This window comes from Diadema setosum, chromosome 20 (genome assembly GCF_964275005.1).
Source record: "Diadema setosum chromosome 20, eeDiaSeto1, whole genome shotgun sequence".
Classification (NCBI taxonomy): domain Eukaryota; kingdom Metazoa; phylum Echinodermata; class Echinoidea; order Diadematoida; family Diadematidae; genus Diadema; species Diadema setosum.
In genome coordinates this window covers 11872934-11889223 of record NC_092704.1, presented here as the reverse complement: position 1 = coordinate 11889223, position 16290 = coordinate 11872934, and the positions used below count along the sequence as shown (strand labels likewise).

Below are 16290 nucleotides of genomic sequence, written 5' to 3'. Positions count from 1 at the left end.
CAATAATTGATAAATTATAAACTGACAAAAACCGCTGTCTCTCACATAACCATCCATTTACGCTTGTTCATTTCTCCATCCATTTATATTGGTCCATTCAAGGTCTTCTACCGCAAAATAAAAAACAAATACAGGCAAGCAGATACATTTTTAAACTTTGAACACACCAAAGAAGATTTGGTATGTAGGTCTCCATTTTTTGACAAAATTGTCCTACTTATAGGCATTGATAAGTCAGGCAAGAGTTTTAACAATTTGAATGAATGTGAAGTACACGCTGAATGTGTGGTAAGGATGAGAACCGGCACTGCCTGTTGGGCGGAAGCTCAGTGGTCCAGTGGATAAGACGCGTGTCCTGTGATCAGAAAGTCTTTGGGTCGAATCCAGCCCAAATACATACGCCCACGACTTGGGATCATGACTTCAATATTATTCGTTTTGTGTTGCTCTTGTATCGTTTGTTTATTTGTTTGTTTGTTTGTTTGTTTGTTTGTTTGTTTGTTTGTTTTGGTCGTACTTGACGCAACTTGGCTTTGCATGTATTCATGAGGTCTCTTTCGTGTGATCTTTTTAAACAGGTTTTTGATGACCACAGTCAAAAGTGCGTTGACTCGACGCTGTGCCCCTGTCAGTACAAGGAGCGATACTACCAGCCTGGAGCAGAGCGCCTTACCAGATGCGGCACAGTGTAAGTTGCCGTCATTATTTATAATAGGGAGCTTTAGATTTGCGGCGCGGACGCTTGAAGCGACGCTTGAGGTGGACGTTCCCCTCTTCCCTGCGTCGTGCTGAAAAGTAACTTTAGATTACGCTAGGATGCAACCTATTAAAAAAATAAAATGGCGCCCCCATATGATCGGTGCACAAACCCGTAGCTCCCTACGTCGTGAATTGTGCGGACGTAAAAATAGCCGAGAACACGTAGTGAAAACTCAGGCGCGCGAGCTATGCATACATCGACTTTGATACGCGATTCTGCGCATGCTCAGATTCCCCGTCGCGAAAATCTAAAGCTCCCGTTGATCAACAGGAAGGTAACATGCAGGATTTTCTGTCTGACGGAGTCGTTTCTGAACATAATATGATTTAGTTGAATTGCATTGAATTGAATTGAATTGAATTGAATTGAATTGAATTGAATTGAATTGATGTGGTTTATTGACTAAAGATCAATACAGCCCACAGGCTGAAATACATTCAGTTTACAATGAAAACATTTGAATTGCTATACTTAAAAATAAAATTTGGGCTTCTAGCAATTCAGAATGGAACGAAGTACATGCAAACAAACATACTGTACATACGTGCATACAATATAAACATACATACGTGCATACAATATATACATACATGTAATACATATTATATTTCACTTCTGTATTGATTGTTTTGTTTTATGTAGATTAATTTGTTGTATTTTGAATTATATACAACGATATTTCCCTAAAAGAAGAAAAGATGTCATAATGCTTTCTTCTTCAGCCTCTTCTTTTTCTCCGTTTTCATTTCCGTCATATATAATATGCTGCTTATCTCAGGGTTTCCACACTGAAAAAAGTACCAATGAACATGATTGTCTGTATGTCCAAGAGACAAACGTCACGCATTACGTCGTATTAAACCCGTTCCCTGGGAGATTCAGAAAGCGTTTGCATATAATTATGACCCGCAATGTTACTCTTATGCAACATGAGGATAAACTCAGAATATCTCGGGCATGTGGCTTAAGAAGAGTGGCCCATTCTATGAAAATGGAAATGCTAAATGCCAGCAAGTTGCAAAATGATATAAATATTTCTGACGGTTACATATCAAGAGAGGTTGAAAAATCCTTTGGAGAATGTTCTTATTTCGTTCTGAAATGCGGCTCAAGTCAAACTTTTCTTTTTCGGCCCTCAAAAAAAAAAAAAAACACACACACACCAAAAATCGTAATTAGTGGTTACGGTGTTTTGGGGATTGTAACGTTGTTTGATCGCAATCCAAACTTTCACCGTAGGGTCTGTGATTCCGGAATATGGGACACCAGTCAGCAAAACTGTTCAGGTAAGTCTTTTTCTTTCTGAATTATGACTTGTCTATCCAAACTGATATCTACATTTCGATACAGACTGTACCCCAAAGAGCTGAGAAAAGATAAAACTGAAAGAGAGTTGCACAAAACAGATTTTTGTTTTTTGGGGGAGTTTGTGTGTGTGTGTGTGTGACTGTGTGTGTGTAGGTGTGTGCGTGTGTGTGTGTATGTGGGGTTTAGCTTTAAAATCGGTAGATGTTGAAAAGTAACGAGAAATAAAGGAGAATAGTTGGTGATTTTATCCAATCAGCGAATAAAATTATTAAAAAAGCATTTTCGTTGTGATAAATGCTGCAATGACCTTCAGTTCGAAATATAACAATATTGTAATTCTTTTTTTATAACATCTTTTAGATTGTTATGTAAAGATTTGCAATCGTTGTCATCACCAACATAACATGTATTCCCTATTTTTTTTTTCTTAATTGGAGTATGTCTTTTGTTTTTGTTGTTGCTTTCAAATATTTTTCATATTGCTGTTGTTTCCTCTGTACGCTTGAATACAATCCTAAATTGTGTCTTGTTATTTTGGGGGGTTTTTTTGCGTGTGTGTGTGTGTGTGTGTGTTCAGTACCTGCGTGTCCGGCCCACAAGGTGTGGTCAGACTGCGTCTGTGAGAAGACCTGCGAACATCGCAACCCCGTGTGCAGCGAGGAGATCTGTGACGGAGGCTGTCTGTGTCCAAACGACATGGCATCTTACAACGACAGCTGTATCGACGAGAGCGAATGCCCATGCTACCATCAAGGCCGCCAATATCAAAAGAAAGAAACAACGTACATGGACTGCAACGAGTGGTGAGTTTGCTCATGCAGAATGTAGTAGAATACGTTGGCACGTTTCTTGTCCCTTTAGGAGGGGTAATAGCTAGGTGGCTAGTCTTGTTGTAATGTTGTGCGATATAATCATTTGGAAGAGTGAGAATACAGTGTAAGGAATAGAATTTTCCATTCTAAAGCGTGCTTAACCCAAGCGGCTATGTCATCAAATGCTTCTTGTAATTCAATTCTATTCCACAACGTAATCAGCTTCTTCTTTTTTTTCGTGCAAGGCTCGTTCTATTTGCGTGCACATTATCGGATTAGTCCAATAATAAATTCTCAGGGAACGTAACATTTTCCTTTTTTATAATTCAATCCGAAAGTGCCGCGTTAACAACACTGTCAAGATGATCTGAAAATTAAGTCATTCCTCTTAAAAAAGACTAACGAAAAACAACAACAATACTTTATTCATGACCATACTGACAGGTGTGGTTTTTTTTTTTCCAACAAGTATCTACGTAAATCTCACAGACTAAGCTATTGCCTTAATCAAAGTCGTGTAATGGATTTGTGTTTATACCTGTCCTCCTTCCTCAGTGTCTGCACTGACGCTGGCTGGCAGTGCGAAAATAATTCATGTCCAGGTGAGTTTCGTTAATGCCCCGCTAATTATTCATTTAAAGACACACAGAAAATAAAGTTTAAAATACAACAAATTTTGGGTAAGAATTGGTGAGACTAATTATGTACTTCCCTACTACTATTTTATGCAGCATACCAATTACAGAAAACACCTGAGGTCGGTTCTCGCCTTCCTATAAAACGCCCGTGGAGACGATCGAGAGAAATCAATCAATCAAAAAAAAAAAAAAAAAAAAAAAAAAAAAGATCTGCGTCGGATCATGTTTATTCATGATTTCGAGAACCATGGCGCAATACTCTGAAAACCCTAAAGCATGATATAATGAACAAGTATGGTGACATTGGAGGCTCGCATATTCCAGTAATGTAGCAATGTCTTTCCATTACAATGCCACTTGCTTACAAAGTTCAACAGATAATTTCTGCATGCTTTTTCCTTTTGCTCTGTTTCCTTAAGCAACCAAGTATGGATTCTTATGTGAAGCTGCTATATCATCATCCTTCATTGTAATATGTTACGAATTTTGAGAATATTCTTATTCGTCATCTTAATCACTCTAAATTTTGAAACTCTGTACACAGTGTTGTCAATTTATAGATGTTTAAATGCAGAAGTCTGTACATCATCTGGAGGCGGGCTATGATATAATTAAAACATCGTTAACTACATTTTGCTCTTTTTTTTTTTAAGAAGCCGTGACACTATGAAGTATCACATAGAGAAATAGTATTCTAATCTGTTCATATCGATCTCCAGCATCATGTCTCGATGAAAAAGTGAAATGTTAACCGAAAATCTGACAGCCTATATTCGAACGATAAGAAATACTTTGACCGTATGCAGAAGTCAACGGCATTGAAAACAGTTTTAAAGGTAATTTTCATTGTAAGTACAATGTACACGTAAAAACGCGCTCTTAACTCTCGGTGCGATGTCAATGTGTTTCTCAAACAGGAATTTGTAAAGCATATGGAGACCCTCACTACACGACATTTGACGGTCGGGACTATGAGTTTATGGGTGAGTTTTTCGTTACACGTGTGGTTTTCATGTTCAGAGCAAAAGTTTCATCGCAAAACCGGTTTAGCGCCATTTCCAAACATTTAAACGTAAGTGTTTCATTAGATAGAGCGAAAAAAAGATAGAAAACTTTATCAAAGATGAGTTACTTTCTTAAATCAATATTTACATGGGGAATATGCTTGAATGATTAGAAATATCCCATATTTTTATTATTGTTTTCTTTGTTTCTAGCATCTTTAATTGCATAACATTATTATTACCATCATAATCTGTATAAAAATGTCTTATTATACATTATGTCATATATCATATCATATCATCATATCACATCATAATTACTATACTGTGGTCAAACTCTCTTATATCAACGGAATCAACTGGTTTTGCCATTACAGTCTTCTAATATTCATATTTTAGCAACTTATATGTTTATACATCTTATCCTACTAACAAAAAGCGCCTAGTTCGACTCCCCAACCCTTTAAGGACGTGTTATGTAATTAGAATCTTTCAGGTGCGAATATTCTTGTACAACCTACCTGTTTCACCCGCATTTTCCCAATGATCATGATATGCAGGGCCTCTGATATGAAGTGTTGTAATTCATCATGAATGTATGACATGAATCACGTTTGTTGTATCTATTAGCCTTTTAGATTATAAAGCAAAATTTTTAGCACAAGGTTAAGGGAAAGCTTAAAAAATATGTATTCTTCTAAGATATAATTATATGTAAATATATGATACTGAGGATGTCGATTGTTTTTGTCCGTGGAGACTACCATCAGAGTTTATATCAGCCTACGTCGTTAATCATCTGTAATTTCCCTCCCAAGTATTACTTTATTATTTTGTCACACATACTGTCAGCAATAGGACTATCATTAGCCTCATTTATACGATGTATTTATATACATCTTTCAAATTTTGTTGTCGTTTCCTTGAACGTCTGGACCAGGTGTTGATTAAATCAAATCAAGCCTAATCCGTTACAATTAAGTAGACAATGCAACTGATACCAAGCACGTGAGGGGACAATGCTAACTGTGAATGTCCTGTTTTTCACCCACAGGGGAATGCAGCTACACGTTTGCGACTGATTGGTGTAACGGCAACAAGGGAACCTTCAAAGTTACAGTGGAAAATGAACCCTGTGGAGACGAGGGATTTACTTGTACAAGGCTCATTAACATGACGATCAAAGGGGACGTTACGTTGACTCTTATCCGAGGCGTCGAACCTATAGTTACCCCGCCCCGCAGGGTGGGAAAGTTCGTGTTCACAAATGCGGGACTTTACATGTACATCACGTGGAAAGGTGACTCGATTGACATTTTAATATCATTAGATACGTAGTGCTAAATATTCCCTTTTTTCCTTATTTTTTCCTTGCGACTTACCGTTAGCCGTTTGTGTGCTTCGAGTGCCGCTTGGCACAAAAGTGGAAAGTGAAAACAAAACATTTTGAACGAAATTCGAATAAAGAATTTAAAAAAAAATATTTTGTCCCAGTCCCGGGGCCTGCAGAAGAACAATGTCTGAGTGTATATAGAGATTGATGATTAAATACTCGTACTCTATCTGTACGGACTGAAATCCCTACTTTAATTGAGCCCATCCATTCGGAGTCAGGAAATAGACGTTATCAGGTGAGGATGTAGAAACCCTGTCGTGTATTTCTCTTTATTTCCTCAGTTCTTTATTTCAGCCATCATCCTTTCTCGTTATACGGGTATGGTGCATATAATATCTCGACAACATGCTCGACAAATCATTTTGGGGAAAGCGATACTTTTCCAATCATGTTCGAGTCTCTTAGAAAGGACTGAAATACAAAATATTGAAAAACCAAACTGGAGATGAAATTTAAAAGTTTCGTTGATAATTTCTATTTCAATATATCAACTTTGGTTGGAGCAGACTCGATTGGACATGTTGGAAGGTCACCATTGGCAAACGCTTTTGTAAAACTAATTCTAAGCCTAAATCTTTAAAATCAGGAGTTACAAAGCGCCCTTGATATCGGAAGACCAATATATTGATGTTATTTTGTATCTGTCTTGTCACCCCATGCAGCTTATCAGATCGCTCTCCAGTGGGATAGGCAGACAAGTATTTACATCATTCTCCCGGCGAGCTACAAGGGGAAAGTCTGCGGTCTGTGCGGAAATTTCAACGACAACAGCGAAGACGATTTCGTCATGCCTCGCGGGAATATGGTTGAAACGAGCGCGGTGGCGTTCGCTGACGGCTGGAAGAAACTCAGTTCGTGTCCCACGACGTTAGAGCCTACGGACCCGTGCGTGATAAACCCGACGCGAAAGCTGTGGTCCGAGTACTCTTGTGCACTCATAAAGCAGTCGCTGTTCGAACCTTGCCACGATAGAGTACGTATAATTACAGTTTCATGCTTCCTTGCATTAACTTGTAGATCTAATTGTTCATTTGAAGTTTGACATTTGAAATTTTAAGTTTGGAGTTTATTTACCATTTGCAGATGAAACAAAAACCCAGCATTAGTGCTTCAATATAGTTCTAAAATGTGAGTTAGGGATAGAAACAACCAATGTAAAAAATTTGAAGCAGTATAATCGATGTTAAGTATCGTTATATATACAAAATGTGAACGATGGTTATAATAAAAATATTTTCAGGCTAAACCGTCTACAGTTATGATTTAATGAGAAAAATAGTGGTATTTCCTTATATTTTAGGCTTTATTGCAAAAATTTTATACGGTAGGAAGTTTTGTGATACAACTAAACTACACATATGCATCAAATGTGATATCTTGAAAATTTTTAAAATCACTTTCCCCAAAGGTAAATAGGACCCTCATGGAGTATAGAGTATGACACAATTTGCAAATAAAAACAAAATAAAATAAGTGCAAACAAAACTAGATTATAAACACAATTATCACATTTTGCAAATTATTTGGAAATATGATAAGACCTTCAAAAAAACAACAACAGAGTTTTGAAGGAATCCAGATTTCCTTCCATTGATATCAAATGAGTAGAACTTAAATGATGAACAAAAATGAAAGATGAATGTTGTTGTGTCATTTCTTCGACATCACTGTCACATTTTCTCAGTAACGTTTGAATGACGCAGTGATATTTACCTTCTGCAATTTGTTCAGTGGTGTTACTTCATTTTCATTATATATATGAACATATATATATATATATATATATATATATTGCATATTATTGTTTTTGTGACGTAATCGTTTGCCTTTGTACCATGTCCCTGCCATGTCTCCCTCAACAGGTGGACCCACAAAGGTACTATGAGAACTGCGTGTTTGACACGTGCGCGTGTAACCGAGGAGGCGACTGCGAATGTCTCTGCACTGCTATCACGGCCTATGCCAAGGAATGTAACGAGCAGGGGGTTTCTATCCCATGGAGAACTTCAGATGTTTGCGGTAATGTTTGGACTTTATGCTTCCTTCTTCTGTGTGTGTGCGTGTGTGTGTTATGTGTGTGTGCCCGTGAGTGTGTTATTCTTAACTGTCTTAGAATATTTCTTCGTAACACACAACCACTTTATGACAATACCGGATGAAAGCGCGTTGAAACCATCTTTTGACGCTGTTGAAATCGAATCTTACAGGTTTGCAATGTGAGGGCGGACAGGTGTACATGTCTTGCGGCCCGCAATGCCCGCAACGGTGCTACGTGGAAGGACAGACCGTTGTGGATCCATACTTTTGCCCCGACACATGCGTGGAAGGCTGCGCCTGCCCCGCTGGAACGGTCCTAGACGAGCGCCGGGGAGAGTGCGTACTGGAGACGGACTGCCAGTGCATTGTCAACAACATGATTTTCGAGCCGGGCCAGACGTTCATGCGTGGATGCCAGCTGTGGTAATGTTGCTGTTGTTGTTGTTTTTTTTTTTTTTTTTTTTTTGGTTGTCAACTCCTTCAGTGACGGTGGTAGATAATACATAAAGAGATTGGTTGAAGGACAGGTAATAATCAAAACTACATTAATTAAAATCAAAACTCTGAAGTCTTATGAATGTAGGAATTCTTCACATAGATTGTTGTGTACGTGTCTGTGTGCATGTTTTTTATGTGTTAACATGAATGAATTTATAAGTCATGACGTACATTGTATGTATATATACATAATACGAATAGGAAAGAGAGGTGTTTTATTGTTTATACATTGCATCCACCGGTCGGCATTGAAGAAGGAAATATCTTATTTCTGAGCCAAAGGAACATGTTAACAAGGTACAGCACAACTAGATAATGAATGGGAAATTAAAATCACAATTGTTGTTAGAGTGAAAAAGGGGGGAAAAATTGCTGTTGATAACTCTGTCCTGTTTCTTGAAAATTTTGATAAACCATATCATTTTTTGTTTTCTACGTGGTCTGAAAAAACAATATATTCCTCCAACTGTTTCAGCAGTGTTCATGGTGATATAGATATAGATAATGATAATAATACTTATTGCAAAAATCAGCGTTATTATCATTTACTTTAGCACTACTACGATTAACATTCGTATCATCGTCATTACCATAATTACTTCATCACTGTCATCATTATTGATTTGGTATGTATTCGGTTTCAGTACTTGCGACATAGGAGGATATTTCTTGTGTTCGGGAGATATCTGTACAGGCACACCAGGTGAGTTCTTATGTCAGCAGAAGTTTATGTAAAACGGCAACAGCGATGGGTCATGACATCTCTTTTTTAATCGCAAAATAACAAAATAAATAAATAACATAAAACGAATGATAAGATACCCCTGTTTAGGTTTTTTTTTTTTTTTTGTTGGTTTGTTTGTTTTTGTTCTGCAGAGAATACAAGATGTGTGCACAGAAGGAATATGTATATAGTCGACGATCTAAGTTTCATGATGGCTAGAACAACAAATTTATCTATAAAAATATTTGTGAATCTATAGTCATATGAATAATAATTAGGTATTTTCTGTGCAATCGCAACTAAACAAACTAGGTATAAGAATAAACAGAGGAGTAAATACGATATCCAAAACATCCATATATTTTGTGTTCTTTTTTTGATTTCACTGTTATGAACTTACATATATCCAATTTTACGTTCCATACTTTATGCAAGTATGTTTCGTATGAGATGGCATACAAACTCTCTTTTAGACATTATCCGTCAAGTCCATTTTGTGGAGAGAGAACTCAAAAGATCAGTTTCATGAATAAAACAAAACCAACCTGAAGGTTTTTGACCTTCTTTATACAAAGTTATATACGGTTCTATTATATAGTCGTTTATTTAAAGTTTAAAACTTCTTAGCCCCTGCTCTCGTAAGCTCTGTTTCACACTGTTTCGTTGTTGTCGCTGTTGTTGTGGTGGTGGTGGTTATTTTGGCTAAGGAATGAAGAGGGGGGAAAAAATCCCCTTTTATATTAAAATGTATACTATTTAACAATCTGAACAAAATACACATGCAATCGACAAGAGTGCAATGGTTGATCTTAAGTAATGAGAAGATTTTCAACCCCAAAATCTGTGCATACAGACATAACCCCGGGTACATGCACGTGTATTGAGGAACACACGCCATGCCGAGATTGCAGCATGTGTATCCCCATGGGTGCCAACTGCAACGGCGTTCCCGACTGCCCCGATCACTCGGACGAAGAATTCTGTGCGTGCGAGTACGCCGGCGAAAGATACGTGGTGAGCAATAAATCGAACCTCTTTCACTCGTTTCATCTAACTTCTTCCTACCTTCATTCTCTCTTTGTATTTTCACCTCTCTTTCTTGTTCCTATTTCTTTCCAAATATTTCCAAAACAAGAATCTCTATACAACCAAACCTGTTTTCTGTCGAGAATGTTTTAATAGTAGATCCATGTTCTCACCCGAAATTCTACGTAACAATTATTTTCACTATTCTAGCACAGTGAAACAGCACTTGACTTACCTCTTTAAGAAAGCAAGGGGGAACGATATTACTATTCACACACAGCAGTAACAAAACTAGGGAATGTGCACTTTTCACTACAAATAATAATAATAATAATAATTTTGTGGGATACTCTTTATGTTTTCTGTATAACCGTTTTCAATACGTGACGTAATCAACTGTAGCACTCTTTTCATCCAGCGATGGCTGCACCGAAAGTTTAAAAATGTATAGCATTCAACCTGATTTCCGGGCAGCGACACTGCCACCAGGCTGTCCCTGGTTGCCGGCAGTGACACGATGAACATGGAACAATACCCAAGCTCCGAAATTCCGACATCAGTTGCGATCTAAACAAATTTAATTTGTAGAGGGAGACAAACTGAAGAAACTCACACCTGATTCAACGGATTGTCCGATTTTCTTCAAACTTTCACTCATGTGTTCTGCTAATATTGCTGCATTCACTCAATCCACATGACTGTTATTTTTGGGTTTCAAGCTCCTTTGAGAGAGAGAGAGAGAACGACCATGTTTTGTATCTGAAAGTGTGTTTAGCTATTCCCACATGAGATATACATCATCAAAATGTTCGTGATTAATCAATAACAATAAAACTTCCGACATTGTATGAAACCGCACACCCTGTTCAAGCTGGCTTCGATGAATAATGTGAACGCGATACCGTAAAAAGAAAAGACTATAATGTCCTATCTGTCTAGTTGGTGTGAATACGCAACTTGGTCATGAGCAGGAGAGTATTCCTCTTTGTTACTGACTTCCATAAAACTTATTCAGTATACATGATTCCGACTCAAACTTGTACCACAGTTCATGCAGGCGCGGTGGAGCACCCCAATTATCTCGCAGAAATCCATCGGCAGCCGAGCCTCATTTGCATAAAGTAAACAACATGTACTCGCGTAGTTGAGAAAAAGTAAACAACTCAAGCTAATAACAATTTCAGGAAACCTATTTTCGGATTAAAATTGAGTTAGTCTGAATTTGAAAACATGTCCGAATATGCACATATAACATATTAAAGGATTTGACAATGATAAAATGTGAAATTTTAGCGAAAACCTGGCGAGCAAAATTACCAAAAATATGCCTCGAAAATCATCCTAAAATTCACGAAGTGTGATTGCGGAACAAAAGCGCCATTCAAACAAAGTACACCGAAATTTATTTATCTGCTTGCATTTTAAGTTTCATACCATAATATTCCCGGCCATGGTTGTGTCGGAAAAAAAAACAGAAGGTGATGTCAAAAATGACACGAACGCAAAGCGTACAGGTCGGTCCCATGTATAATTAATCGCGTCACTGTGGCGTTGCATGTCACAGCACACACAACGCATTGCTGCATGCAGCGTGCGCGGCAGCAGCTCAGCAATCACCGCCGTGCGACACTCAGCAAAATTGACTGCGTCACATGCAAACCAACAATGAGCACGAAATCCTGAATCTCACGTACCACGCATGCCCAATATTACGGGAAAAGAAATGACGTCATTTTCAATTGTTTCGCCGACTACAATTTTCTATTCCAAACCCTGTAGAAACAAGTTGATTTCTCAAAAAGTACAGGTGGTACAAAGCGAAAACTTTCACCATATATGGATTGAGGCCTGATGAACTTATGTTGCCAGTTTCGGACACATTGGAGCCCGGCCATAGTCCAGTCGGAAAAAAACAGAGAGCATGTTTTGCGAGAGGTGATTTTCAAAACGCTTTAATATCTCAAGTTCTAGAGCAGCAAATTTCATAACTTTTTCATCAAAAGGAAGGTTTTTAAAAACTTAGATAGTGTGGGAAGTTTGAGTTTACTAGCGGCACGCATAGCGGCACAAGGAGAAGGTAAAGATTTGACTTTTTCATGCACACAGTTTCGGGCAGCCGTGGATGCCCGTTGGAAATTCAAATAGAACGGGGCGATAATGAGATGCAAATTGGCGTGCTCCACCGCGCCTGCATGTTGCCATTTGAACTAGACTTTGCCTAAACGACAATAATATCATGCACACGTCTCCTCTCTCTACACCCCCTTCTCTCTCTCTCTCTCTCTCTCTGTCAGGATGGCGACACTTGGCAAGGAGCCTTACCATGCACAAACTGTACTTGTGAGAAGGGAGAGGCGACTTGTAGGAAGGAATGCAACATCGAATGTTACAGTGTAAGTCTGTAAGAAGAAAGGAATGATAAATGTGCGACAATACCTACAATGCATCTTGTTGAAAAACAATAACTCTCATTAATTTCAGTCGTTACGTCAAACGAATAGGCAAATTATGCCATGACTCTGAAATGACATGTTTTTTTATTTATAGGTTAAAAGCATGTCAGAGACATTTTAGGAGTATTTTAAAGCAGATATTATGCATATTCAACGCGTTTTGCGTATGATTTGACGTAAGGTCACATTTTAATGTCATTATTTTTTTTTAGCTTTATATCATATATAGCATGCGAATTCCATAACCACTGCAGCCATTCATTATATCATGTATGCGTATGCTTTATCATATTACCTTGCTATTTCAATTTAACAGAACTCTCAGTCACCGACGTTTAGATTGTTTCAGCAGAAATAATGTAATTCTTATTGTATTTACGTGTGCTTTAGATTTCAAATCAGTATGATACTAATACTTGTCTCTGCTAGGGGAAAAAAGAATATCAGTTTTGAATCTTTACGTATTGGATTTCATACCATTCAAAGATCTCCCAGGTTATCAACTGTTTTCATTGTCATTTTCTTACAGGGAATCTTGCACAAGCATGACGACAAACATGACCGTTGTTGTGAATGCGTCCCAGAGAACAGTAAGTATCATTGAAATTTCAATGTCAAGCCCGTGGTGAGCATTTCTTTCTTTCTGAAATGATTGCGTGTACTGAAGGCATTATTTATCATTTGCAGAGAGAACAAGAACCCAGCTTTAGTGCTGCAAAATAGTTCTAAAATGTGAGTTAGGGATAGAAACAACCAGTGTAAAAAAAGTTAAGCAATGTAAACGATGTTAAGTATTGTTAAATATACATAATGTGAACAAGAGTTACAATTATTCTTTCTTTTTTTTCTAGTCTAAACCGTCTTCAGTTATGGTTAAGTGAAAAAAGATAATGATATCTCCTTATATTTTAGGCTTTATTGCAAAATGTTTATGTGGCAGGATGTTTGTGATACACCTGACCTAAACATATGCATCAAATCTAATAGCTCGAACATTTTCGTTTTCTTAATTACTGCTCACAATGGTATATAAGCAGTACCTTCAATTATGTGTTTGTATGCTATACACTGCAAATAGTTACAGAGTGTTGATTTATTTTCTTGAACGTATGTTCAGAAATGTTGGTTGTTAGATTCCCCTCTTGTGAACAGACATTTGCGAAAAACATCAGGAATAACCTGTCTCTGTGTATCAACAAAGACGAGTTGGATACAGTGATTAAGGTAATGAACACATAACTTATTTGTACGTTGAAAGGGGACAGAAATAATAAGTTGCATTAATTCCTTGCTGTTGTTTTTTCGTAATACGCAATTAATCATATCATTGATGTGTGTTCATTTTATAGTAACATCAACAGGCAGACCAGTGCCTACGGAAAGGCCATGCAGGGTAAGTTGAATCTTGAATGTAAGTAATTTAATAGTAAACAAAATCAAATAATTTGAAAATAAGCAAAATAAAGATACGTAATAGGTGTAAATGGAATTAATGCATCAATGATAATGAAAATAACGAGAAAATTAGAGACCCACATTTTATATTGTTAGTGATTTATTTGCGTAGTGGTGAATTTGAATGCCATGTCATCGTGGCAGTTTTATAGAGCCATGAGGAGCATAATAGCCTAAATTGCTTGAACTTTCTTCCTTCAGCTTTCGAGGATCCAGGTGTACGAGGACTGTGATAACTGCTTTTATGACAGTGACGGATATCTGTTCAAGACATGTGCACGAAATGTCGCCGACTGTGCTTATGTAAGTCGATGTGTTTGACACGACTCCATAATCGGTGTATTGTCCGATTTCTCTTCCTCCTCTCCCTCCCTCTAGCCCCCCCCCCCCCACCCTTTCTCGTGGTCTAAAAGCCGCTATATGTACCTGAAATATTGCGCATGATTTTCAACGTACCTTTGATTTGCAATGGATAATCAGGTTGACATCTTCAAAGTGGTCATTTGTTATAAAGTAACATGTAGTCATTGTACTACTAAGCTGTACAATCTCCCTTGAAAAAAAAAACCTTAAAAGCCGACAGCTATCTGATAATCCTATACTTTCCCACATATCATGATAAGAGGAAGCGAACTAGCTAAAGTTCAAGTGCAATGACATTTATTTCTAGCAAATATGAATATAAATATATGTACAAGTAACATACGGTTAATCTGAATATGATGGGGAACATTTTTAACAGTAAACACTTGGATCTAAAACAAATTAATCATAGTAAAACAATTCTTTTGTTCCCCGTTGTAGCAGTTTCGTTAGTGGTGTGTTCACTGACTCCCCTCTCTTTTTTGTTTGTTTGTTGTTGTTTTTTAGCTGCTTTTATTTTTGGTCAATGTTAAGAAAAGAACTGAGCGAGGTATGCGGAAACGTGAAATGATAACTCAATCAATGAGACAAGCCGAAGAAGGTGAAAGAGAAAAATGAAGAAGAAGAAGAAGAAGAAGACTAAGAGGAAGAAGAGGAAAAGCAAAAAGAAGACGCAAACAGAACAAACATTAATGGTAGGATCTTATTCCGGAGATAGAGTTAGTGAAAGTCGGTCACAAGAGATCAAAATGGTTGAATTTATCCACTTATCTTTCACATTGTGTTCTTTGCCAGGATGAAGTCCTTGTATTCAGCGAAGACCACTGCTGCCAGTGCGAGCCAATCTCAAGTGAGTTTAACTGACATTCGTTCACTTCGTAACAGAAAAATATGTGAAACATCCTTATGACTGTCATGTTTTATGACACACATCCACACATTACGAGAAGATGAAGTAGAGCGTGTTTTGAAAAGAAAAAAAAAAAGGGACAACTCTCGAATAACAAATATGGATACGGGTTATACAGTAGCTGCAAGGCACACGAGATGAATGAGATAATAATTACCAACAGTGCGTGCTATTAAGTCAAACTAAGAACAACAGCAGGAAAGTACAGCACCAAACTAAAATCTTTGGCCACTTTTGGTGCGAGAATCTGGTCATTCGATTCAATTCAATTCAATTCAATTCAATTCAATTCAATTCAATTTAAGTTTATTCAGGCCATTCAGGACGCTTGGCAGACCCAGTATTGGGAATGTGAGTTACAAATCCCTTTGGTCCAAGTATCAAGTGAAAAGACATCTCCTATACTGATATCGTTTACAACTAATACGAAGAATGTATTCCACATCTTTTTCGAAAATCGTATGTATATATTTACTGCATTTCTTTCTTCCCCACCCCCTTTCTTGATCTTTAGGCACTCAAGAACCTACCATTATTTTCACGACGGAAGGTAAGATCAATTTTTGCTTGGAGCGAGTTGACAATTTTGCCTATTAAACACGGTAGTACTACATCTCGTCCTAAGAATGAAGTGTAACCTCAAAGTATTATATGATACCGTTTTGGCTCTTTCCTTCTCCGCTGTTTTTGAGAGACACATTCCCCTCCATCTATTAATAAGTCATCCAAAATGGTAATGGTCGATGTGATTCCTATTCATTCATAAGAGCATCATCAGTGCGTTTCTAACATTGAAGATGTCATAAAAGATAGAAATGTAAAATGGAATAGATTTTATGTGACTTTTCGTGATGCATTTTGTACATACATGTTCGAAGTAGTAGGTACATACATGTTCGAAGTAGA

At 37.5% G+C, this 16290-nt stretch overlaps 1 protein-coding gene across 1 annotated transcript in view; it reads left to right on the top strand.

Annotated features, from left to right (window-relative positions):
* Window positions 1–16290, top strand: part of LOC140243415 (uncharacterized) — a 129298-nt gene that overhangs the window by 23462 nt on the left and 89546 nt on the right. The window contains exons 14-30 of the mRNA XM_072323095.1: window positions 579–688; window positions 2000–2046; window positions 2646–2871; window positions 3436–3482; window positions 4436–4501; window positions 5577–5822; window positions 6581–6891; window positions 7781–7937; window positions 8126–8378; window positions 9098–9156; window positions 10031–10191; window positions 12498–12596; window positions 13186–13246; window positions 14006–14049; window positions 14313–14414; window positions 15270–15324; window positions 15899–15934. Coding sequence (XP_072179196.1) covers window positions 579–688; window positions 2000–2046; window positions 2646–2871; window positions 3436–3482; window positions 4436–4501; window positions 5577–5822; window positions 6581–6891; window positions 7781–7937; window positions 8126–8378; window positions 9098–9156; window positions 10031–10191; window positions 12498–12596; window positions 13186–13246; window positions 14006–14049; window positions 14313–14414; window positions 15270–15324; window positions 15899–15934 — 2080 coding nt within the window. The remainder of the gene's footprint in view (window positions 1–578; window positions 689–1999; window positions 2047–2645; window positions 2872–3435; window positions 3483–4435; window positions 4502–5576; window positions 5823–6580; window positions 6892–7780; window positions 7938–8125; window positions 8379–9097; window positions 9157–10030; window positions 10192–12497; window positions 12597–13185; window positions 13247–14005; window positions 14050–14312; window positions 14415–15269; window positions 15325–15898; window positions 15935–16290) is intronic.